Below are 25,094 nucleotides of genomic sequence, written 5' to 3' on the forward strand. Positions count from 1 at the left end.
ACAAAACTGATTTAAAGCATTGATTTATGTCCAAATATATCAGTGCAAGATGTTTTTACATTAAGGCAGCTCAAACGTGCATTTTAGTCTGGGACTAGGATAAGCCCTGTCCAGGAAACCGCCCCTATTGGTTTCCCACTGATTATTGTTATAGTATGTGTGTTAATGCGGTTGTTGAACTTCAAACATGTCGGTGAGTATTTTTACCCTGCATTTGAGACTCTATTGCTTATGAATGTCAAATCACCTTTTGGAACATATGTGTGATCCCACATGTGGTTCAAATTTCCTCAGGGGCCACATAGTTATTCTGTCCATCTGTAGTGCTGCTTGCTGTCTGTAGGGGGTGCTGTGGGACTAATAATCCTGCTTTACATCTGACTTTTCATCATCTTTTCTTTTTTGCTCAGTCTTTAACATTCAACCCCACTATCTCATTCACAGTCTGTCATGCCATTGATCTGAAATCTTAAAAGGGAAGTGATTTACCTTTGTCTTGTGCTGTTACACAAGTATACTATAGTATTTGCAAGCAACACACATACAGTGTTAAATCTCCCTTTTTTGTTTTTTAGCATGTAGTATTTATATGTTAGCCTTACTGGATGTCTATAACACACTGATAAAATTCACATTTATAAGATAGAAGCGTTTAAAACATAGTGTCTCACTTCCATAAGTTTGAGTCAACTATTTGTCTGACATCATTGTGCACTTCAGCTTTTCATAAAAATTACAGACTGTGAGGTGAACTAAAATCCATTGGCTCTTTAAATAGGGGGTGGGGGACACTTAATATGTTCCACCCAAGAGGCAACCTTTCGATGAAGCCAATACAGAAGTGACTTAAACTGCAATTCATCGATGGGCTGCTACAGATTGGCTTCAAAAGGGAGTAAGTTCCTATAAACCCCCATGTTAAAATGCCCAACTTTACAGCAAAAATTAATAAGTTTACAGCCTGGAACAAAAAGTGTTTTGGTATATATAACTAAGTTTGCCCTTCATGACAACTGTGAGGGGGTGAATTTTTTGTAACTCAGCCATTTCAATTATATTACTCCTTAAAGTTCTGCATAATTAAGCGCATGGCCACTTGAGTGACGGGTGAACTGGCACTGCTGTCACTAAAGTCGAGCTAGGCGGGTGTGTCCCCGCCTCTTTACCCATTTCCGGTTATCTGCTAGTGATGCACGTTAAAGCACGGCCAAAATGGCAACGGCAAGCTCCTACAACTATTGGCTTTAAAAAAGCTCTTTACTAACTTATGTGTGACGTCACGGACCTTAAAGGAGCGGTGAATCAAATACTCAATTTTAACTTGATACTTTGTTATATAAGAGGTCATCATAGTTAAATGAACATCCTGCAAGTTTCAGAACTGAAAACGTCCGTGCTACTGAAATATAACAGTTATTGGCACCAAGCCAGTTTTACAACCAAGTGTGGAATTCGGAGAAATATGACGTCAAAGTAGAATTGAAGCACCTCCCCATAGCCAAATACAACGGCCACTTTTGTAGCCCCGCCCACAGCTTCGCGTGACACACGTGTGTCTCAACAATCAGTAAACATGTCTTTAAAGATTGCCAAATGTAACCAAAATGACTTTTAAATAAATTTTTTCTGATAGACTTCTATTTTGACGCAGTGATCTGGTAACCATGGTAACGAAGTCTTGGGTTGTGGAAGAACCGCGTGGGAACAACACAGAAGCTGAATACTTTAATTCGGAGGCTCGGAAAATAACATTAGGAATGCGTGGATAAAGGTTGTTTTTGAAGAGTTCCAGCTCGCGTGGGGAGTGTTTGATTACCATGTGTACTGTGCGGATTCACTTGTAAAGAAGCAAGTCGATGCAGGATTTGCAGAGAGACTGTGATTAAAAACACCACTAATATTGGATCTAACGAAAATGACACAGCAAGTAAGACATTTTACTTTATTTAAGTTACTGCGTTTCACTATTGCTTTGTTAGAAGAGATCGCTTGATTTGTCCTGTTGTAACATCCGTGTCTAAACACGTATGTTTGACTGTTTTAATTTACTAAAAACATTAAACGATTAATAAAGGTGCAACGCTTAACAATACGATTGTAATTTAACAGTAGAAATATGCAAAGTTAGTCATAAGGAAGGACTTATCAGACGCAATTTAGATTATGATGCCCGCTTACTGTGTTGTATACGGTAATTAAGGCAAGTTGCATTTGAACGGTCAAACACTCAACAAAGCTTTTTTATCATATAACTGTGGTATGTAACGTTACGTGTATCTAAGAGCAACCTCACAAGCACAATACTAATATACAAAGTTATTGATAAGAGCTTATCAGCCGCAGTTTATAATCTGATGCGCGCTTACTGTGTTGTTTACGGTACTTTAGTCATGTCGAGTTTAAAGTTTTGTTTCTACTTTACTATACGTATTGTCATTTATGTTTATCATCTTTAGCACCCAGAATCTTTTGTGGCTCAAACATATATGTGGTCGGCTGCTATTTTCACACATTAATGTTTTTATAACATTTCCCCACATGTAATGACGGGGAATGAAGCCGTCCAATCATAGCAGTGGGTGTTTACGTCCATGTCTTCAATGCGGCCCGCCCCTTCAAACAAAGCTTTTCTCCAGAGAGCCACTAATCCATGTTACAAAATAGCCTATTACTTATTGTTTTTGATGTTTTTGAATGTAAAAAACACGCAAACATCATAAGTAGACCTCAGACAACAGTATAAAACAATAAAATCGACAAATTCACCGCCCCTTTAAGTCCATATTTTTTCAGAGCCTAAGGTTCCTTCCTAACATCCTGTTTTAGTGGAAATTATGTCAATGCATTGTATTTCAAGGAACTTCAGTGCATATTTAAAGAAGCTACATTAATGCTACATTGTACACTCACCTAATGGATTATTAGGAACATACTAATACTGTGTTTGACCCCCTTTCGTCTTCAGAAGTGTCTTAATTCTACGTGGCATTGATTCAACAAGGTGCTGGAAGCATTCTTTAGAAATGTTGGCCCATATTGATAGGATAGCATCTTGTAGTTGATGGAGATGTGGGATGCACATCCAGGGCACGAAGCTCCCATTCCACCACATCCCAAAGATGCTCTATTGGGTTGAGATCTGGTGACTGTGGGGGCCATTTTAGTACAGTGAACTCATTGTCATGTTCAAGAAACCAATTTGAAATGATTTGAGCTTTGTGACATAGTGCATTATCCTGCTGGAAGTAGCCATCTGAGGATGGGTACATGGTGGTCGAAAAGGGATGGACATGGTCAGAAACAATGCTCAGGTAGGACGCGGCATTTAAACAATGCCCAATTGGCACTAAGGGGCCTAAAGTGTGCCAAGAAAACATCCCCCACACTATAACACCACCACCACCAGCCTGCACAGTGGTAACAAGGCATGATGGATCCATGTTCTCATTCTGTTTACACCAAATACTGACTCTACCATCTGAATGTCTCAACAGAAATCGAGACTCATCAGTCCAGGCAACATTTTTCCAGTCTTCAACTGTCCAATTTTGGTGAGCTTGTGCAAATTGTAGCCTCTTTATCCTATTTGTAGTGGAGATGAGTGGTACCCGGTGGGGTCTTCTGCTGTTGTAGCCAATCCGCCTCAAGGTTGTGCGTGTTGTGGCTTCACAAATGCTTGGCTGCATACCTCGGTTGTAACAAGTGGTTATTTCAGTCAAAGTTGCTCTTCTATCAGCTTAAGTCAGTCGGCCCATTCTCCTCTGACCTCTAGCATCAACAAGGCATTTTCGCTCACAGGACTGCCGCATACTTGATGTTTCTCCCTTTTCACACCATTCTTTGTAAACCCTAGAAATGGTTGTGCGTGAAAATCCCAGTAACTGAGCGGATTGTGAAATATTCAGAACAGCCTGTCTGGCACCAACAACCATGCCACGCTCAAAATTGCTTAAATCACCTTTCTTTCCCATTCTGACAGAACATTGTCTTGACCAGGACCACACCCCTAAATGCATTGAAGCAACTGCCATGTGATTGGTTGATTAGATAATTGCATTAATGAGAAATTGAACAGGTGTTCCTAATTATCCTTTAGATGAGTGTATACTGTATTTATTATTTGTTTTTTGTGTATTTGGGAGAGGGTGTGGTCTTACCCATACTCATTTTGATTGGCAGATTTTCTTTGCTGGCTGCCTCCACAAGTTGCCTCCTCACCTCTAACACCGCCTCCTTCTGCTTAGCAACCAGCATTGTTTCCCATAGCAACCGTGCTGTGGCAGACCTGTGAAAAACAAGCAATTGACAATCAGCCTCTTTCACATTTCAATATTTATAACACTTTTAAATGCTACACTCATTAAATAAAACATTTACATTTATTAATTTATTTAATTTTGTTATTTGTGACCCATGCCAGCAAAATGAATCTGAATGAGCAAATTTTCAAAAATGAGTTATTTATATTTTGACATTCTCTATTAAAAAAAAAACTTTAAAATGATGTACGATTTGTTGGAATCTGACAAACAAAAATAATGACAGAGCTACGCCTGCTTGAAGTTGATAGAGTTGAAGAGATGATTTTTGAGGGTTCAAAAGCAAAAATCGACGCATCCATACTCCCCAATAGTTAACCAAACATTAACTTAAGACATAACAGATAATAGGTCCTACCTGGGTGAATTCTTGACAAAACAGATCATTTCGAAACTGTAATTCTGTGCAGATGTGTATATATCGAGATCACTTGATGCAAGATGTCCTCCTTCCACAATCAATCAGGTCCCTAACTTTATCTCTCTTAATAGTTATTTTAAGCAAGTCTGCACTCGATTCTCATTTACATGTTTTAAAACCGAAACCAAAATGTCAAGTGCATATGGATGGACACGCATCTTTGTATTAGATTAAGCATTTAGGACAGTACAACTCACAGAAACGTACAAATAAAGATCATTTTAGATGTTTAGTGACTATTTAGAGGAGTGAGATCGCTAGATGAGAGCTCAATGTACTTATTTTCATGAAAACCTCAATTTCGACCAAAATCAACATTTATACTTTCTATTGCCTCTAGCTCAAAATTAACGGTGCACATTCCGACTCATTTTCCCAGCACAGGTCACATTTATTTATTATTTGTAATTGTAATATCAAGTTTCCAAAACCAATGTTCTAGGGCACAATGCAATGTTTGCAAGGTTGGAAACCTGGAAGGTTTGCAAACCTGCAACATTTGGGTTGCCAGATCTTTAAGCATCAGACTACACTACAGCCCTGTTATTTATGTTAGTCTTTCTCCCTTCTTCTGTTGACTATTCATCAGACGCATTCTCTTATTTTTCCATGAGTAATGAACAGATCTCATCTACATTCAGTAAGATTACAATCATTATTCAGCAAGCATTTCTCATCTAACTGATGGACTCTTATGACATCTTAATCATACATCATCATTATGCTCCGCATCACCGGCTCCTCCTCTTCCTGCTGTTAATTAACTCTGTTGTGAATTGTGTGCATGTGCGTTTCGGTCACACTCTTTATGATACGAGTGACAGATTTTTAGACTTTCTTCCAGAGGGGTGAGCAGGCAGAGGAAATACTTTAGGGTTTATGCATGGGAATATTCCTCTGTTTTTCATTACAAAGTTTTACTCAATATGACTGAACAATTTAAGCGAAACGTTTAAATGAACATGCATTTCAAAATGTCTTAGTATTTGGCATATCATGTTTGCTTTAATGACAGCACGCATTTGAACTGCCATGAACTTTATAAGCAAAATGATGATCCTTGTTATCCCAGAATGATCTCGGAATGTTTCAAAGAGCATCTTGCGCTATTCAATGGTAGCAAAGTGATCTGACATGTCGTATAAACATTACGACAAAAAGAAAAATCATAAGTTAACATGGTAAATCTCACATATTTGATTATCTGATTATAAAGCTAGAAACAGAGCAGAATCTGAAATATTCATTAAATCGTAGTTTACATTACATTTTAAAGAGGGATCATACCTATGTTCCCTACTGTATATAACATAAATACCAAATATACTAGAGATGCGATGAGAGAAGATGAATTCAGGAGACAGCGAGGATGCAGGACACCAAACAAAGATGAGAAACCACAAAAAGTAAGAGAGAGGAGAGACAAACAAGGGCGAGTGACGGAGGGTGGGGGTGTCTTACTGACACTGAAACCAAATGTTAAACCTGCTCTGTTTTTCTTTCTCTCTCTCTCTCTCTCTCTCTCTCTCTCTCTCTCTCTCTCCGTTCTCTTTCTAACGGTTGCCATGTGTTGCATCTCAGCTGTAATGTGTTCCAGACAGCGTCTTGGCAGTGCTAGAGAGGCCCGACTCCATCGCTCCAACAACAAGACAAAAATACGGGGAACAGGAATATTGAGGACAAAAGCCCACTTAATAAACGTGGTTGTTCTGAAGCACTGACTTGAGTCAGGAATTAAGAGTGTAGAAACATCACAAAAGCCTGAGCATGGACGCGTGATCGTGAACCGACTTGGTCATCTGTGGATATGAGAGAAACTACACAAAAAAATGAGGAAAAACACAATCACATGATGGGCTGGTCACACTTCTTGCAAAAGAATTGAAAACATTCTGCTTTTTGGAACAGCTTGTAAAAGCTAGGAATGCCTATCCTATTGCATATTCTCATTCTTCTTGATCAAGCACCATGTAACACTAAACAAAAGACTAAGATGGACCGCCAAAAGCCCACTAGAATAAATCTGTGTTTACCTGTAAAACCTTTGTTCTAATACTTTTGTAGACAAATACAATTTGTGTCATGTATGAATTTCTTTACAAAACTAGAATTTGAGTGATAGTGTCCAGCATACATCGGAAGTGTTTAAAAAGCATCCGAGCATTCACCTCAGTAAGCTTGTGCGAGAACATACACTGTCTAGTCTAAGCAAAGAGTGGCCACTTTGAAAAAAAAAAGATAAATAAATAAAAACTCCCAGCTCCCATATTTCCATTAATGTTGTTTTATACTTTCAGTGACTTACTGTTATGTTGAAAACCCCCCCAAAAAAACTATTGACTGGTAGCACATACTAACGTACAGTATACAACTAAAGATGTTTTTAATGGGCCGAAAAACCCCAGGGGTTCAGAGACCTTTACTGCACAACAACCTTAAGCATCCATAAAACTTCAAAACACGGTCAAGAACGCAACGTGTTTGCGCGAAGGTAGTGTGTCCGTGAAATGGAGCTGAACAGCTTTTGCATGTCATAAACAGATGCACACATAGTCAGCGTAGTTTACATGCCAGAGTTAAGACTGGACCCTCTCTGTGTGCATGTGTGTGTATGTCGACTCGGCGTGGATTCCAGGAAGACGAGGGGTCCGTCTGGAATGTATCGGAGGGGCAGCATGGTTCCAATTTACCCCAAAATCTCCCGCCTCTTTCTGCTCCGCCCCCCACTCCTTTTCTCTCCTGCAGTGTCCCCGAGCTAGATGTCCTGACAAGGAGGTTCAGAGAGTTTGTATTTGTGTGAATGGTTAGCATTAAAACTCTAACCTATAGAGGGCAATGTTGGTCTATGAAGATATTCAATGCCCATTTCCCCCAAAACCTCCTTGTACTGTCCAGTGTGTGTGTGTTTGTGGTGGAAGGGGGGGGTTTCCTGGAAACACATGACTTTGCAGTCAAGAATGGACTTACTTTAACTGACTAAGTACTCTTGAATGCCTTAAAATCTGTCTTTGTAGGTGAACAGACAAACAACGGTTTCCAAAACGTGATTTCTTGAGCAATAATTAGGTGCTGTTGCTCAACACAACAGGATTCGGATGTGTCGGAACGTAACACTTTAAATAAACCAAAATCTGAGACAATATGGTCCCGATCTTGTACGCAGATGTGCTATTACAACGTGGCCAAAATCATTGTGATGGGCTGACTGTTTTATAGGGTGGTGATTAAGTCCATGTTTATGAACAACAGAAAAACAGACAACTCACAAATACAGCTATGAAAATCTCAGAAAAAAAACAGGTCAGTTATTCTCCAATTACGCTAATTTATGGCACAGTGTTCTTTGTATGTTTTCCGGTGTGTACACATAGACGGAGACCTGCCAGAAGCTCTGTGGGAGAGATGTGTGGATTTTCCATACCCGTCATGATCGGTAACATAACATTGTGAAAAATGAACAAACTAAATTAAGACACTACGCAACCAAAACCGTTATTTATCTTCATAGAAACAAACAAGCCCACGTGGACTCTTGCTCACAGGATTGAGTACACAATCATAAATTTTATTTGTTAAAACTGACACTGCGACTTAACCAGTGGCATGAGTTTGGGAAAAGACTAAGACTTTTTTAACAGTCATTATTTTTCGAATACTAATTGATATCCATGGCATAGATATTACACTGTTTTATATTTTAAAGATGTAATCTTGTACATTGCTGAGGCCTAGAGCTGCGCATGCAACATCATGCAAAAGCAAATCTCAATGTGACTACTTCAATAAAACAGCCTGGCCCATATAAATATAAATAAAATACATTTTTAGTCTTATGAAGTTTTTATTTAAACTGTAGGTCGGGAACCACTTGTGGGTCACATAGTGGAGTAAAGTGGGTCGCACAAAGTCGGTTGGCTATAGAGGTGAATGACACAAAAAAATACAGTTTTGTCCAACTAATGACAAGCACTGACAATGATTTTGATATGATATACCATAAGGTATTTTGATATTGCAATTAAAATTACATTTAGTTAATAAAATGACACAGAAAACAAATAAAAGCAGAAAATGTGTTTCATCATATTTCTATTTAAAGGGGACATTTCACAAGACTTTTTTAAGATGTAAAATAAATCTTTGGTGTCCCCAGAGTGTGTATGTGAAGTTTTACCTCAAAATACCATATAGTTAATTTATTATAGCATGTTAAAATTGCCACTTTGTAGATGTGAGCCAAAATTTGTTGTTTTTTGGGTGTGTCCTTTTAAATGCAAATGCACTAAATGGCAGTGGTTGGATAGTGCAGATTAAGGGGTGGTATTATCCCCTTTCTGACATCAAAAGGGGAGCCAAATTTCAATAACCAGTCATATGCTTGCAAATAGGGATACACCGATACCGATACTGGTATCGGCCTCGATACCACATTTTCTAAAGTACTCGTACTCATTAAAAGTCCCCCGATACCTGGAATCGATACCACACTCTGAGAAATGTCTATGTTTGAGCGGCGTGTAAGGGGTTAATGCCTCTTGTGTTGTCCAAAAAGGCAGAGTTTACAACAAACTGGAAAACTAGTCCTTTGTTTTTTTGTTAAATTGTATGACTAAAGCTGTTACCTGTAAATTTAAATCATGTTTTTTTTATTAAGTACTCGGTATCGGCCAGTACTGAAATGCAAGTACTCGTACTCGTACTCATATTCCCAAAAACTTGCAAAGAATGGTTTACTAAATTTAAGTTACTGGGTTGAGCTTTTTCACATTTTCTAGGTTGATAAAAGCATTGGGGACCCAATTATAGCACTTAAACATGAAAAAAGTCAGATTGTGACGGATTATGTCCCCTTTAAATCCATTGTTGGTGGGTCGCAGGAAAAATACCTACTTAAGTGGGTTTCGAAAAGAAAAGTTTGGGAACCCCTGGTCTTATGTATATGCTTAAAAATACTGTACAGTTTAAAAGTTTTGTACTGTTGTAAAACTATTTCAATGAGAAAAAACAAGTGACTGCATCTTTAAGATTCAACATCAAAAGAGCAAAGATAGCTCCAGAAAGACTAATGTATCAACTAATGTATGAAATGTATCTCCATCTCTCCAAAGAGAGCCTTCCACATAACTTCAAAGACAAATGTCACCCGTCTCCCAGAGATTGGAGGATGACTATTATGTAAGCATCATTTGCAGAAATACGGGACACGGCAAACAAAGCTGTACTTTTATAAATTAGGCCGTTTCCAGACTGTGGATCCGTGGAGGACGATTACGTAACTGTTGTATTTAATTGATAACTGCCGTTGGATATTTCTGCAGCTGGATATTTTGGTTTGTGTTTTATGTGTTTTTGCAGGTGTTTTGAGTTAACAGGTATTTTATGTCGGCTCTGTGTGATCTCTTCCTAAAACAGCTTCTTAGTTTGCAACTGTTGTGTAAGTCTCTAGAAGGACATCACAAACTCTGTAGGATACATTTACACTTGCACAAAAAAATCGGATTTAGTGCTCACATCTGACACAGATCGGATATTGCTGCACGTGTGTAAACACAAAAATACGTACAGAGATACGATTTTTCCTATCCGATCTGAGCCACTTCCAAATGTGGATTTTTATCGGATACATATCTGATATCCAGACATCTGAACAGCGTCTAAACACACATACTGTATCCGATTCAGCTTAAATGTGACGTCAGTGTTTCACGACGGAATGCGCTGACCGTCATCATTCCGCACCTGAAGTAAGGAGGAGTTACATGTGGCGGCACCTGGCTGCAATGCCAGTGCAAAATAAAAAGCATTAAAGCCAAGTAATAGGAAGTTAAGGATCACAACAACCGCAGTACTCAGGACTGAACAACTTGCCCATTTTATGAGCAACTGGAGGGAATTTTGGGTGATAAACCCAGCTGCCAACGCCTTGAAGTTTTCAACAGTTTTTCAGAGGAAGACGTGATGACAGAAAAGACAATGTGGATGATGATGCCGAAGGTATTGATTAACAATGGCCTTTACTTTAAATATGTGATGATGATATTAACGTTAGACAGCTAACACTATACCCAGTAAAGTTAAGCCAGCATTCTAAGGCGGAAGTTTAATGTAAACACGGACATCAGATATGAGGTGTGTCTAAAGAATGGATAAACAGGCAGGACAAAAAAATATTAGATATGGTAAAAAGATCGGATCTGTGCATTAAGACTTGAAGTGTTAATGCAGCCTTAGGGGCTAATCACACCAAATGCACTTTAAACGGTTGGAAATGCAAGGCTCGATGCACTGCCTTTTTAAAAACAGAGCAGTGCGACGCGAGTCAGCTGTCTTGTCAATTCAAATAATGAAGCGTGAGCGCTCTTTTGCTGTTAACTGTCACATTAGCAGAAACTTTAAAAAGATGGCGCTTGCTTTGACCTTGTTTGGAGATGAGAGGTGCACAAACACGCAGGAGAAAGTGAGCGAGTAGATTCCGGTTCTTCAAAGCAACTGTAAACTTCCCTCACCACAACGTAAGGCCCGCCTCTCCCCTCATTCGATTGGACAATGAAAAGACGCGAATGACATCGGGCGCTTCTCCGCTCTCAGTGCTCCTTCAAAAGCGCATGCTGCGGCTAGCGGCAAAAACCGCAAGGCGTTCGGAGCGCATAAACAGCGCGCAAACGCTCCCTGCCCATAGAATATCAAGGCGCCTGCAACTGCCATAAACGCTTTTGGTGTGATCAGCCCCTTAGTGCCATTGTGGACATATGCCGTTACAACTGCAGCATGCATATGCAACAAAACACAAATATAAGGTTGATACGTCTGTTGAATAGTTTAGTATAAGTTTTTATTAGCTATCATTTAAGTCCATAAAGATAAGCATCATTCTACAAAACAACAAATCAAGGGAAAATACTGTGACTATTACACATGGTTCCAAAAGCCACATAATGAATCTCTCTCATCTGAGGCTCATTTTATTCATGTGAGACTCCCTGAGCGAGATAAACCCCAGAAAGCGGCACTAACCTTTAACACACAATGAATGGGTGCACACTCACAGGTTCAGGATCAGAGTGCTATTGCACCACATGCAGCCCACTGGGGGTTTAAAGTTTCTGCATGTATGAATACTGCATGTCTTAATCATATTTTAATCTACTTATTTCTCCAGCTCCATTACAAATGAAAAAGACTGAATTATGAAGAGAAAAGATGAGAAGAGAAATCTGCATCTGTCTCATCATTTAAAGTATTTTTTCACATAAACTGGTATCTACTTTGAACTTCCACATTCTTTAATTTGTCTTCTTGCTTGTATGTGCTACATAAGACTTTTCTTAGTACATTCAATGTTAATAGTGTTTTCTCACAATTGGGTGTGGTCTCTTTCTTAATTCACTCTCACGTCCACCTTCATGCCAACTTCCTAAGGGGCTCGAGTACAACATGAGTATAAGACACACACTTGGGTAGACGGGTTGTAAAACACAGGGTTCTTGGGTAGAGGGTGTGCCACATAAGCACACCCCTCTGTGCCAGGACATAGTTTAAGTGTCCCACACAAACTAAATCAAAGCACTACTATACAGAGCAGCCAAGAACAACCTATTACACACCAGCCTGGCGGGAACATACCTGACCACACACACGCACTATATGAGTCTGTAAGTCAAAACCAAAGTCTTCTCCCAACAGCATTTGTTTATTTTAGAGCTTTTAGGATTTTCATTAATTTAATAAATTAGTAGGTGACAAACTGAGTAATGAAATTAATTGCAAATGGAGGACATAAACGTATTGTGGAAGACAAGCAATGCATTAAATGGATATAAAATCAAAATAGAAAGTCAATATATTGTGTGTTGTAATTTTATACAGTACTATTGATTGCAAGTGTATGACTGGCCTAGCTCAACCTATTTTGCAGGCAAGTTGGTTATCATCCTAAAATAAACCTGTCATATAGGACGCATTCTGGTATACCATCTGCACTAGTTTTTAATTGGTTGTCTAAATACAAATATGTCATAAAGCTCATGCATCTTACTGTTTGCTCATCGTCTTTAAAAGAAATAAGATGGGTTGCTCAAATGGTAGGACTATTTCTTCACAAGGAGTCTATTTACGAATCAGCATTATTTGAAATTGCCATGAATTTGCATTTAATCTGCATTATCTGTGTTAATTTTGTGTTTCTTATTGCACTTTTTGCTACAATCTACTATACTACATTAACATCTTACATTGGCTATGGTGGGGTACAGCAGTCCTACAGGCAGCAGAGCATGAAACTATAACCAAAACTTCAGACACAGCACAATCCATACCACCAGAGACCGTGCATGCCACCATTTCAAGGAAACATAAATTCTCAAGTCCTCATGAACCTAACCCACCAAAACATCAACAGACATGGCCTCCATTACAAAGACACTCACATTTCACCCACAACCACACTCAAAACAGAGATCTAGTCAGACCTGAATAGGCACAGTGTACTACCAGACTGTTATTAAAACCCAGGGTTCTCACAGTCGGAAAAGAGGAAGTCTCCTATCAGCGGCCCGCGCTGGTCGCGCTCGAGACGGCGCATGGACCGACCACCCGTACCAACACTAAATCCAGAGACCTTGAAAGAGATCCTACAATTACAAAAGGAAACACCATACAATAAAGAGGGCAAAATTAGTCAGACAACCCACTATTACCATCCTAAAATAAAACCTTTCATAAATATTTTACAGAGCCTATAGCTATAGCTGGGCTTGAACAACACAGTGTAGCCAATCAAATTCACCTGAGCTGAAGGGAACGACGCCAATATCAGCACCACCGCTGGGTGGGGCCACAAAAGACATTAGCATGTACACATTTAGGTTCAAACCCTGCTTGTGCTATAGATATGAATGATACCGCAAATTGTGTGCCTTGATGAAGAGAGGTGTGTAATTACTGATTTTAGTGTAGAGGGCAAAAAAGCATGCAAAAATAATTCTGTAGACATACATTAAGTATACCATATATATATATATATATATATACATATACATATACATATACATATATATAATAATCTATAATATTAAGGACACTTGGTGGTATGCACTATTGACTTTAGCAAGCAAGCAACCACCCAGAACACTCAACAAGCCCAGAACCAACCAAGCTTTGCACATGCAGACGCCTGTGATATTTAATTCAAAAAATGTACAAATATCAGTAAAGAAATTAAAATGACAAAAAATATCTGTTTACCTATACAGTAGCTCACCTGGTTGAGCACAGTGCTAGCAACACCAAGGTCATAGGTTTAAACCCGAGAAAGCAATGCAAGTCGCTTTGGATAAAATCATCTGTCATTTAGGTCTGTACTTTGACCCGATATATTGGGATAACTAAACTTGGCCTGAAATGAATGACTCAGTTGACGTTATGCAACACATGCCTCCAGAGACTTTTAAACACATTATGAGTCTGGGGAATTGAGTTCTTGTCTTGAGGTTCAGCTGGGCCCTGTCAAAATGCATCAAAAGCTTCGATATTTGCCCGGAGTCCGTCTAGACTCTTCTAAACAAACCGAAGGTCTTGTAAGTGACTTCCCTGCTGAGCTCAAGTTAAAAACCCACACGCTCAAATTGAACGGATTCGACTGTGTGGAACTGGACCGGTACTCCTCCAGCGAGTCCTGGAGCACCAGCTGAGAAAAATCTCTGCTTGAATAAGAAGAAACAAAAGTGTAAATGAAGAAAGTATTTATTATAAAATAAATACTTTACCCAGAAACCAAATGAGAAACAGAAGGGAGGAGAAATACAGAACAACCGGTAGATACAAGCAAAACATAAAAATACATTCAGTCACGGACAAACATTCATTATTCAGTTAATGTGCATAGCACATCATGACAGAATGACAGAATGAGCACATACTGGGGTAATTAGTGCACACGCCTACACAAGTACTAACAGATCATTGAAAACAACATTACAAGACAACATCTCATATCACACTGCAAAAGAAATGCAAAACACTTCTGAAAAACATAAATGTGATAATCATGCTAATAAATTATCAACGCAATTAAAATGTCACATGCAAACCCTATTAACCATTATATTTGTGACCCTGTCTATGAAAACCATTTTCAGTGATTTATTGTTTTCTACATAATATCATTCTACATCAGTGGTTCTCAAACGAGGAACCATGAGATGGTGCCGGAGGGGTGACAGTTTCATGACATTTTATAAAATACATTAATTTATCATAAATTCTGTGTAATTAAACATCAGAAAAATAAGACTACACCTACTAACCTACAGAACTACATTGTATTTTTTTTTTATAAAGTTTTGAATCGACATTAATTTTCTTTGGGGGGGGGGGCATGAAGGGATGCACCGTACACAGGGGGGCACATGCTGAAAATGTTTGAGTAACACTGTTCTACATAAAAAAATGTGTGAGAATATAATCTTGATATCTTTAAAATTGTGAAGGTCAAAGATTGAAATGAATGTAAAATCAATGAGTGAAATCAAACTTTGATGGTCCTAATCTCAAAAGTGTTTATCTGCCTTAATAGATTTAACAAAAATAAAATGAGTAAACTGTGGCTGCGTCCAAAAACTCTAAATTGCTGCCTTCTGAGGCAGCTTTCCAAGGCAGGAAGGCATCAAGGCATGTCCGAATTCAATGTTTGGTTTACTTCCTGTCTCCTGAGATACCAATGCGTGGACGTACATTAAGAATGTGATTGGTCGAGCCCGGTCGAGTTCGAAAAAATAAAATGGCGGCCAAGGACGCGACTGGACCACCAATTTAGTGTAAATAAAGGTAGATTTTCACTTTTTACACATTTTAATTGCATTTCTAGCGAGAAATTAGTATTGTAGTTTTTAAATATGTGATTAGTTATCACAAAGGCGCTCTCTGTTTAAATTTCAACGCGTCACTGCCTTGAGTTTTCGGACGCAGCGTGTGTTAAAATTTTTGTATTCTTATTTTTTAAATCAAAATATGAGAAAAAACAGAATAATTTGAATAATTTGAGTAATTCTAAATGAACACATCATTGAGTAAATTAAACTTCATTTTATCATGTAAAATCCACTTAAATTTGTAAGAAGGTAATTACCTTAATAATTTTGTGTTGAAACAACGTGATTTTATTATTAAACATAACTAACTGCAGTGGACTCTTAGTTCCCAGCATGCTTTGAGTGGGACTGCATTTGGAGAGTATAATTTAAATTTAAACTATTTTATTTGTTTTTAACTAAAAAGAAAGACTTGTTAGTGTTTAATGTTCATTTGTCTTCGAGATATGGAAGAGTTTCTGTTTCTTCTTTGAATTTTGTAGTTACCATTGTTCAGAAGACTGGTGACTTTAGTTAGAAGACTTTATTAGCTTTCTCTTAAAATGCTACTTAATATTTTTGCATTCATTAAAATCCATATTAATACATATTATTAAGTTGTCTATACTCAAAATATCAGTTAGTTCACTGAACTTACAAAAATTAGTTTTAATTTTATTGAGTTAGATCTAAGTAACAGTTTTTACAGTGTAGATTATGAGACTATAGCCTGGATTTCACAGGCAGGGTCACATTTATGCAATTTAATTTAGGAAAAAATTACATTACAGGCAACTTCACTAAATATCCAAAACTACATGGCATCCAATAACAAACAGCTCCACAAATGGAGGGTTGTCTTGTTCAGTAACAGCATCTGGCTAACAGTGATCTCTTGTATATTCACATGGAGGCCTTGACAGTGTGTTTGTACTCAGCACCGCGGTGCTACTGTAACCAACTAATGACGATGAAGGGATGTGGTCCTAGATTTCAGGTTTTGTGGTTTCGTTTACATGTGTGTTTGCGTATGTGTAAAGCAACGTCTTCAGAGCTGTCCAACAAGAGTGATTGATCAATAGGATTGAGACTGCCAAAATGACAAACAACCACAATATGGCAGCTATTGATCAGAGTGTGACGTTGGTGCCTTGACACTATGGATCGCTGGTATCCATAGGAACCCACAAGGCAAATATCATCAACCAGGCAGCTGGTGCTCTATGAAATATTATATGAGGTTTCCCGGTATCAATTTGCATTGCTCACGAACTGAACCTTTCTGCATCTGAATCTAAATCCCTGTCTGATGGGATCTGGAAAAGAAACAGACACATGAAACAAGCTCCTTCTTCAGCAAACCCACAAGTCTAACATGTGGTTTAGACCTAATGGGTTATAAGTAACATTTGGCTTTTCATGTCAATAGCATTTGACTTGCAGCTGGGGTAAAAGTAGGTTTGATGCTGTCACTTACACAACTTAAAAAAAACTACAAATCTCAAAAACAGCCTAATATTAAGAGAATTTGTTACCACTAAGATCAGTTAAAGAGCACCTATGGTCCGATTCACAATTTTACATTTCCTTTGGTGTGTAAGTGTGTATTAGTACGTATGTAGCATGTTAAAGGTATGCAAAAGGTACAAACCCCAAAGTAAACAATGACACGAGTTATCTTCTCCAACGTAAATCTCTTTTCTTGGACTGAAACAAACACACGGATTGTAGGCAACAGTTTCCTTCCTGGGATTGGTGATGTAGACAAGACCGACATTATCATAATTCCTCTAGCTTCGGACTCTGTAAGTTAACTCCTTTTAGCCTTGCATTGTGACTGAATCTTTCAAACATGGTAAGGAGCGTCACATTTCCGGCTGATGTCAAAGGTATTCAGGCCAATCACAACGTACGGATTAGCTGGCCAATCAGGGACAGTTTTGTGCAAAATCTGTGCCTTTCAAGAAGACAGAAAAAATCTGGGGCTACAAAGATGTACGGTATGTGGAAAATAATGTGTTTTTAAACCATAAACCAGGCGAACACATTGTATTTTACCAAATACACAAATTAACATTGCTTTTTGCAATCAAATAGGTGCACTTTAATGTTTTTACTCGCAACAGAGTTCAACTGCATGAAATATATTGAAAAAAATAGCACACAATTGCACTTACTATAGGCTCATTTAAGAAAACCATTATTTTCTATGCAGACAGTGAATGAGCTTCGTAAATGCATTTTAAATAACTGAAGTTCACACAGAACAGCAGAAACTCGGGTCACTCATTACCACATCCTGGCTCACAGGACATAAAATCGGCAAAACTCTAGCACAAAAAAAAAAAAAATGAAAACAATTCTGGTGTTTAAATACAAATACACACATTTATGATGACTAATGCAATGGTGGTCCTCCATTAAAAATACTCATCTGGGCATTGTTCCTGTTTTTAACATGTGTGTAACCAAGGCTTCTTCAGATCTTTCCTCCTGTGAGCAGACAGGCTTTAAAAAAAAAGGTTTTCTCATCCCTCATTTACCAGCACTGAAGTTTCTGATCCAAACCAAACTACAGTAGGGACATTCCCGACTGGAGAAACCTTAGGTTATGCGGTTTGCACTTCAAGACGCTGATAGACTCTTCAGTTCCTACATTAAACCTACTTTAAAAATTATAATATAAACTAATAATATAAACCGCAAAAGGCATTGCACAATTATGGAAAGAGTCCTAACTAAAATGGAAAAGATTATATCACATGGCACAAATTATTAAAACATTGAATTAGTCATTAAACAATATTATTAAAGAGGCAATAACACAAGACTTTTTAAGATGTAAAATAAATCTTTGGGTCCCCAGAGTACATGTGTGAAGTTTTAGCTCAAAATACCATATAGATAATAAATTATAAAGTTAAAATGTATACTTTGTAGGTCAGAGCAAAAATTTGGCGTTTTGTGTGTGTCCTTTAAAATGCAAATGAGCTGATGAAATTCAAACACTGATCACAATGATGGTGGTTTGTTGCAATTGAAACTCAATTGTGCTGTGAATTATTTTCTCTGTCTCTCTGTACTAAATGGCAGTGCTGTGGTTGGATAGTGCAGATTAAGGGGTGGTATTATTATTATAATAAGATCATGACATCATAAGGAGAGCCAAATTTCAATGACCTAATTTTTCACGTGCTTGCAGAGAATGGTTTACCAAAACTAAGTTCCTGGGTTGATCTTTTTCACATTTTCTAGGTAGATAGAAACACTGGGAACCCAATTTTAGCACTTAAACATGGAAAAAGTCAGATTTTCATGCCATGGCCCCTTTAACAACAACATTATGCGGACATGGGTTGAAGATCATTAGGTTAAACATTTAAAAAAAACAAGCGTCTGCTACAATTACCAGTCATTCTAGGTGACATTTTAATGACTCACAAGTAGCACTGCATGCGTATTTAGGTGCGCTTTTGGAAGACACACATGAAAGAATAACGAACGTTAAACGTTAGGCAGCTCGTAGAAGTGCTTTTAAGTTCAATCGTTATCAGGAAACACAGCCCAAATGAGTAAATATTAAACTACAGCCTTTCCAGCACTAACATTTAATCATGTTAAATAACTTTTTTGTGAAACTTTTTTAATTGAAGGTTTTAATTTTCCCCGACTGCGTAAACATTGATTGTGCCAGAGAATGTTTTACTTATAGACGAGATACTTACTGAAAAATGAATTTAAAAAAATGACAGAACTTCTTATGGGGGCTGTAAGAAAAAAGGCCTGCCTGTCAATATTGTCAAATAATTGGCTGGTGCTTTACTATTGGCTTTAAGGATATTTTCAGAAAAAAAACTTGAAAAATTAAGTTTTAATCCAGATTGAGTTAATGACACTTTATGATACCAATTCAGTTACTTTTTAGTCATTCAAAGCATTACTAATACGTAAGTTTGACAAAAACGAGATTTTGGTCCTTCCCAATACAAGTAATAGCTGGGGTATTTTCCAAAAGCATCTGCATGCACTGGCCTCCTTACAAAGGACCTTGGTAACTCAAACTTTCTGATTACTGTGTGCAGAATTCTTGATGATACTTTATATAGCATAAACAACTGACACTCAAGTAATCACTGGCAGGTTGTTGAAACACTTATACTTCCTCTTGGCCAAATGAATCATATATATCATTAAACTCATTCACACTGCGCTTCCAGACAGGCTTTTGTGTGAACACAAACAAGTCCCATAAATGTTCTGGGATCGCTCCTGGAAAGGATGACCTAGTAGTAACATTGGAGTAACATACACGGAAAGCATTGTGTGCAAGACGCAGAAACAATGCCGTAAGGGGCGTGCCGTAGTGAGGACATGCCTGTCATTGCAACGAGAAGTTATTGTTAGCTCTTTGACACAGGGATGTAACGCAGATCAACATTTACGACGAGAAATGTCGGCAAAATGGACTGAAGCAGAGATCAGGGATCTCATCACTATCCGCACTGAAGCTGAGATTATTCACCAGCATGACAGAACAGCGAATCATGCCCTCCTTGTGGTCTTGTCATAAACTAAAATGCACGCGTGGTATCTCGAGAGAGAAATTAAAGATAATTAGCAAACTTCAGACGCTATGACAAAACCTACCAAGTGTAGGACTTTAAATGTCTCACGTGTCTTTTCAGGATTTTTATGTATGTGAAAGCACGCACAGATTTCTTAAAATCACTGGTAGTGTGAATGTACCAAAAAAGAAGCATTTTCCGTAATATCTGTGTGAAAAGGACTATTGTGAATGCTCTTACTGGTTCTGTGCCAAGCAGCCAGGTGCCAGGATCCCCTGTGTATCGTCAATTTGCTTCAAGTGTGTGAGCTCAAGCATGTCCACCTGAATGTCAGTCACATGACCAGGCAACTGTGGCAACACCGAAAGGATTTTCTCTACTAGATTGTCACCATGGTGTCCAACGGCCCCTATAGGTTGGGATATAAAGTTAAAGGATTAGTTTGAGGTTTCACTGGGTTGGCAAGTTGGGTCTTTTATTCCATGATGTGACATATAACCCTGCTGGTAAACCAATAGAAACCATCTCAGAAACTCTAATGAATTTATTTAGGAATTGCTATAATGGGAATTTTATTGGTTTTAATGTAGACTCTGTTATGGTCTCTGTGGGTTTCTATTGGTAATGTGTTGGGTTCTATTGGTGGGATGTTATCTGTACCAATAGGACACCATTAAATCTTACTGGAACAAAAAACTACATGAAATTTTTGGTTAGGTTTTGGTAAACAGCTCATAGTGGTATGTGTAATGTAAATCATTCAAATGTGTATCGTCTTTTTGAAAAGGGTAGGAAATACACCTGTAAGATCAAGAGTTCTGTCAACAAACACTATCGATGCTTTGTTTGGGGCTGCTTTCCTTCTGTTTTTAGCCTGTGGATGACTGGCTAGCTCTCCGGCGATCAGGCGGCTCATGGGACCCACTGAATAACACTCCTCACGAGTGTTGATAAACTCAAACAATGCATTTAGAGATGATGCAAGAGATTTAATCTGTAACTGCAACTGAGGTGGGACAGAGTTTATATCCACACCCATCAAACTCCCAAACCTTCTTTTCTCTGGCTTCTTTTCATTGATGGACTTAAGATCGACTTCCAGCAAGGGAAACACATCAGAGAAAGCAGGGAGGAGATGAAAGTGCTGGCTCAGGGGAGCAAAGACCACAGGAGCATACATGACCTCAGCTGTGTAGTTCATATCACCCATCCACTCACACAATTTCTCCTCAAACTGCTCAAACACAGGGTTCCCCTCTAAATCCGAGGTCACATTATTGGCCAGCAAATGAACCGAGTGAGGAACAGATGTGAAAACCACACAATACTGGAAGCAGCTGAGGGCTATGATGTCTTTGATGATGTCTGCTGTTCTGCCTTTCAGCAAGGTGCTCACCACAAACACGGCTTTTGGTTCGTTTTTCTCGCCTGATTCAAAACTTGAGAACTGTTTGATGTTGCGAGCTCCAGCCTGAAAGAGTAGGGAAGCTCCCCCGGTCCAGTGCAGACTCTCCGCGCACCGATCGTCCATAAAAACAACAGCCTTGTTGGATTTTGACAGCACCTTTTCCCACATCTGTCCGGGGAAATGCGCGAAGCCTTCTGCGGGTAACATATTTCCAAAAGTCTTTGGCGTTTAAGTCAGTGTTTGGACGATCACCACAAACAAGAGAACTGTCAAACAAACCCCACTCAAAACAAACCCAACACGTGAGTCTCTCGAAGGTGACGTGGCATTGGGGCGTCGCGATAATTATACGTCACTGTGTAAGCTGGGAATTATAACATTTTAAAACAAATCTATTTGTTAAATAACATCTAGCTGCTATTGTTTTAATTTATTTTCTTTTATTATTATGCAAAAAGATATAATGCATTGAAACTGTCCTGTGTTTAAAAAATAGTTATTATTATTGCAATTAAAGTCTTTTGAAACGTGCTTGCGTTTATCACGCATCATCCATCTCAAAGTATGTTTTAAGCTGTTATTCTTTAATTTTTACATTCAAGTAACAGTTACATTATGTCAGTATATTTTACAAAACGTTATAAGGATTTTTTTCAGAAATGTATTTAATTTATATCTCTGATTCGTTTACTGCCGACCAGTATGTATCATTTACTTGATAAATATTTTATTATAGTTGCAATTATTGTGATTATTGAAGTGTTGATGGTCAAACTTCCTGCTTGTCCCACGCACGTGCGCGTGAAGTGCGTGTCACTCTGGTAACGCGCACCTGCTAGATCAACGCACACGGCGTGTCACTCTGACAGCTGCTACAACAAAACCATAAAACTACTTTGATCGAATTCGCCGACTTCACCCGAGGTTTACATCTGATCTGAGTGCAAAAGCCGGGGATCATGTCCACTACAGAGGTGCAAAAAACTGCTGATGAGAGTGTTGATGACGAGACGGACTGGCTTTATGGGGGTGAGAAATAAATACACCGATGTTAAAAGTTTTACAAGTGTCTACAAATTCACAGAGGTAATGTGTAAGCAGCACCTGATCTACAAAACCAAAAGCACACGTTTCAAATTTGGGATCTGACCCTCAGTTTATTAAAACGGGGAGAGAAGACCGTTATTTTCCCAGCTGCACGTGTTTCATAATATTTACTTTTAGATCAACCCTTACAGAGAAAAAATATTATAGATATACAAGCATACCATCAACATGTTACAAGTGTTGCTACATTTCAACTGAGAAAAGCTGAAGTAATGGTAGATGAACAATGAATGAATCATAGTAGTATGTAAATTATAAAGCTGCAGTGTTGTAATGTGATGTTATGAGTTTTAAATCTTTTATGGCAAATAATGTGTTAATGAAGCAAAACTAAACAGAAAATATTTAAATAATTACACAAATAAAAAAAATACATATCATATATATATATATATATATATATATATTATATTTAAATATTCCATCTTTAAAATCAATTGCGAATTTAAGACCAAGATGATACTGATAAAAATTGATTGTAATTATTCATCTGAAGTCCTTTAAAATGAACCAAAATGATGCATGTTGATTAAGTCATTTACCGGACACATTGTACAAAGCAACATACAAGAATGAGGTAAAGAATAAAGCCATTCAAAGTAAGGAGGCAATAATATGAGAATTGCTTTTCAAAGTTACTTGGCACCATACCATACAGTACCTGTTGTAAGAATGAAAGAGAAAAGAGTAGAGAAGGTTTTTTTATATAGGACGAGTATTCAACATGCTCTTGTAAAGTGAAAGCATTTTTTAACATTGTGCACCAATTTTTGGATTTTTGTGAGTACTTTATGTAGAACTTCTCCATTAGGGGGTTATGTGTTGTATGCTATGTGCTGATATCCACCTCTTTATCATTAATAGAAGATAATATTGCTGATGAAGAGACTACAGAAAAAGAAATCTTCAGGTGAGTTTAGACGATGGTGGGAGCCATTGTGTCATTTTTTACAACATGGCGTAAACTGAGACATGTTTAGTATCTGATCTGTTCTACAGATCCCCTTTTTCACTAGCATCATAAATTCTCGTTCTTCGCTGTGTCAGACAAGGTATTATTGCAGAATTTAGTTGACACTGCAGTGTGTAACACATCTTATAAATCCCAAGCTAGACCGCTTTTTAATTTATTCTCTCAAGCATTTTTGTTTCTTCACATTTGATTTAATTTCCATTTACAAATGTTCTTCATCAGCATTTAGTCTACAAACATGTGCCCAGCTCAAGTTTTGTATTTTGCTCCTGGCAATGTCAGTATTGCCTTCAATACAGAATACAAATTAATGCAATATATATATGTGCATAAAAAATTATTTTTATATATATGTGAATTCCATAGATGAACAAATGTCACATACTTGTTTCATAATATAATGTTGTATTGTGTGTAAAATATACTGTATTTTATTTTATTTATATATAAATAAACACACACACACACACATATATACTTTCCTCCCACTGACTCTACCCCCAAAATGAGAATTTTTTGGAGTAAGAAAGAGAGGCTGATTTACATCTTGTTAATGCACGCACATTAGCGGTATGTGGCGTGTCTTTGTCAATCCAACTCTTGGGAAAAATGCAGGGGAAAGTGCCTGAAGCCATTCCTAATGTCTGATGGATCTCTTCATGCGCTTGGTAAATTCAGCATTTGATTTGACATTGCATGTGCAGTAGGCACACACATAATCTCCTTTTACGCGGTCATCGGAGTAGGAATAAGAAGAATATTAGCCTTTTTTTAAGTCTTTTGGTTGATTTCTTTACCTTTCTGTAGAGTGAAGCAAAACTCAGGCAGGAATTTTCTCTCATATCAGATTGTCTTTAAACACATAAACCTGTTGAAACCGCAGTAATATAGGCATCACTTAGATTAATGTAGGCCTAAAGCTAAAGATGCTCTTGTAAACCGATCCCCCTCATTGGTCTTATTTGCTAAGAAGCCTTTTCATTGTTTTGAAAAATCAATTAGTATTAGTTCATGTGAATAAATCACACCGTTGGCGAAAGAAGCATGTGCATTCATAGCAAGATGCAGATTTTTCACATCCCAAACTCCCTTTTAGCGATGAAAAACATCCATAGGTTGAGAATCAGAAACACCATAACAGTTTTTTCCATGCACATTCACTACGCGCACGTCCGCATATTTGCTTAAAGGCGCTCTAAGCGAATTGATGCGTTTTAGACCATAAAACATTTTTTGTTACATACAGCAAACATCTCCTCACTATATGCTTGCTGCCTGTCCGCTGATCAAACTGTAAAAAACGCGATCTCTGTAGACAGCCCAGGCTTCACAAACGGCAATATCAACATAGTGGCCAAACCTAGCACCACAAAACAAAACAAAGTGTTAAACGAGCCAATAAACGACAAGAAGGATTTGGGGGTGGGGGTTGGGCGCGTTCATGAAATCACGGA

The 25,094-nt window shown here is 38.0% G+C and overlaps 2 protein-coding genes across 2 annotated transcripts in view; one reads left to right on the top strand and one right to left on the bottom strand.

Annotated features, from left to right (window-relative positions):
- Nucleotides 1-21,876, bottom strand: part of scfd2 (sec1 family domain containing 2) — a 94,575-nt gene extending 72,699 nt beyond the window's left edge. Inside the window, exons 1-3 of the mRNA XM_065257145.2 lie at nucleotides 20,954-21,876; nucleotides 20,393-20,561; nucleotides 4,158-4,285 (exon numbers count right to left, since the gene is read on the bottom strand). Of these exons, the coding sequence (XP_065113217.1) occupies nucleotides 4,158-4,285; nucleotides 20,393-20,561; nucleotides 20,954-21,767 (1,111 nt within the window). The 5' untranslated portion in view covers nucleotides 21,768-21,876. The remainder of the gene's footprint in view (nucleotides 1-4,157; nucleotides 4,286-20,392; nucleotides 20,562-20,953) is intronic.
- Nucleotides 21,877-22,354: 478 nt separating this feature from the next.
- fip1l1a (FIP1 like 1a (S. cerevisiae)) overlaps nucleotides 22,355-25,094 on the top strand; it is a 35,056-nt gene continuing 32,316 nt past the window's right edge. Inside the window, exons 1-2 of the mRNA XM_065257150.2 lie at nucleotides 22,355-22,589; nucleotides 23,532-23,577. Of these exons, the coding sequence (XP_065113222.1) occupies nucleotides 22,520-22,589; nucleotides 23,532-23,577 (116 nt within the window). The 5' untranslated portion in view covers nucleotides 22,355-22,519. The remainder of the gene's footprint in view (nucleotides 22,590-23,531; nucleotides 23,578-25,094) is intronic.

This window comes from Paramisgurnus dabryanus, chromosome 12 (assembly GCF_030506205.2).
Source record: "Paramisgurnus dabryanus chromosome 12, PD_genome_1.1, whole genome shotgun sequence".
Taxonomy (NCBI): Eukaryota; Metazoa; Chordata; class Actinopteri; order Cypriniformes; family Cobitidae; genus Paramisgurnus; species Paramisgurnus dabryanus.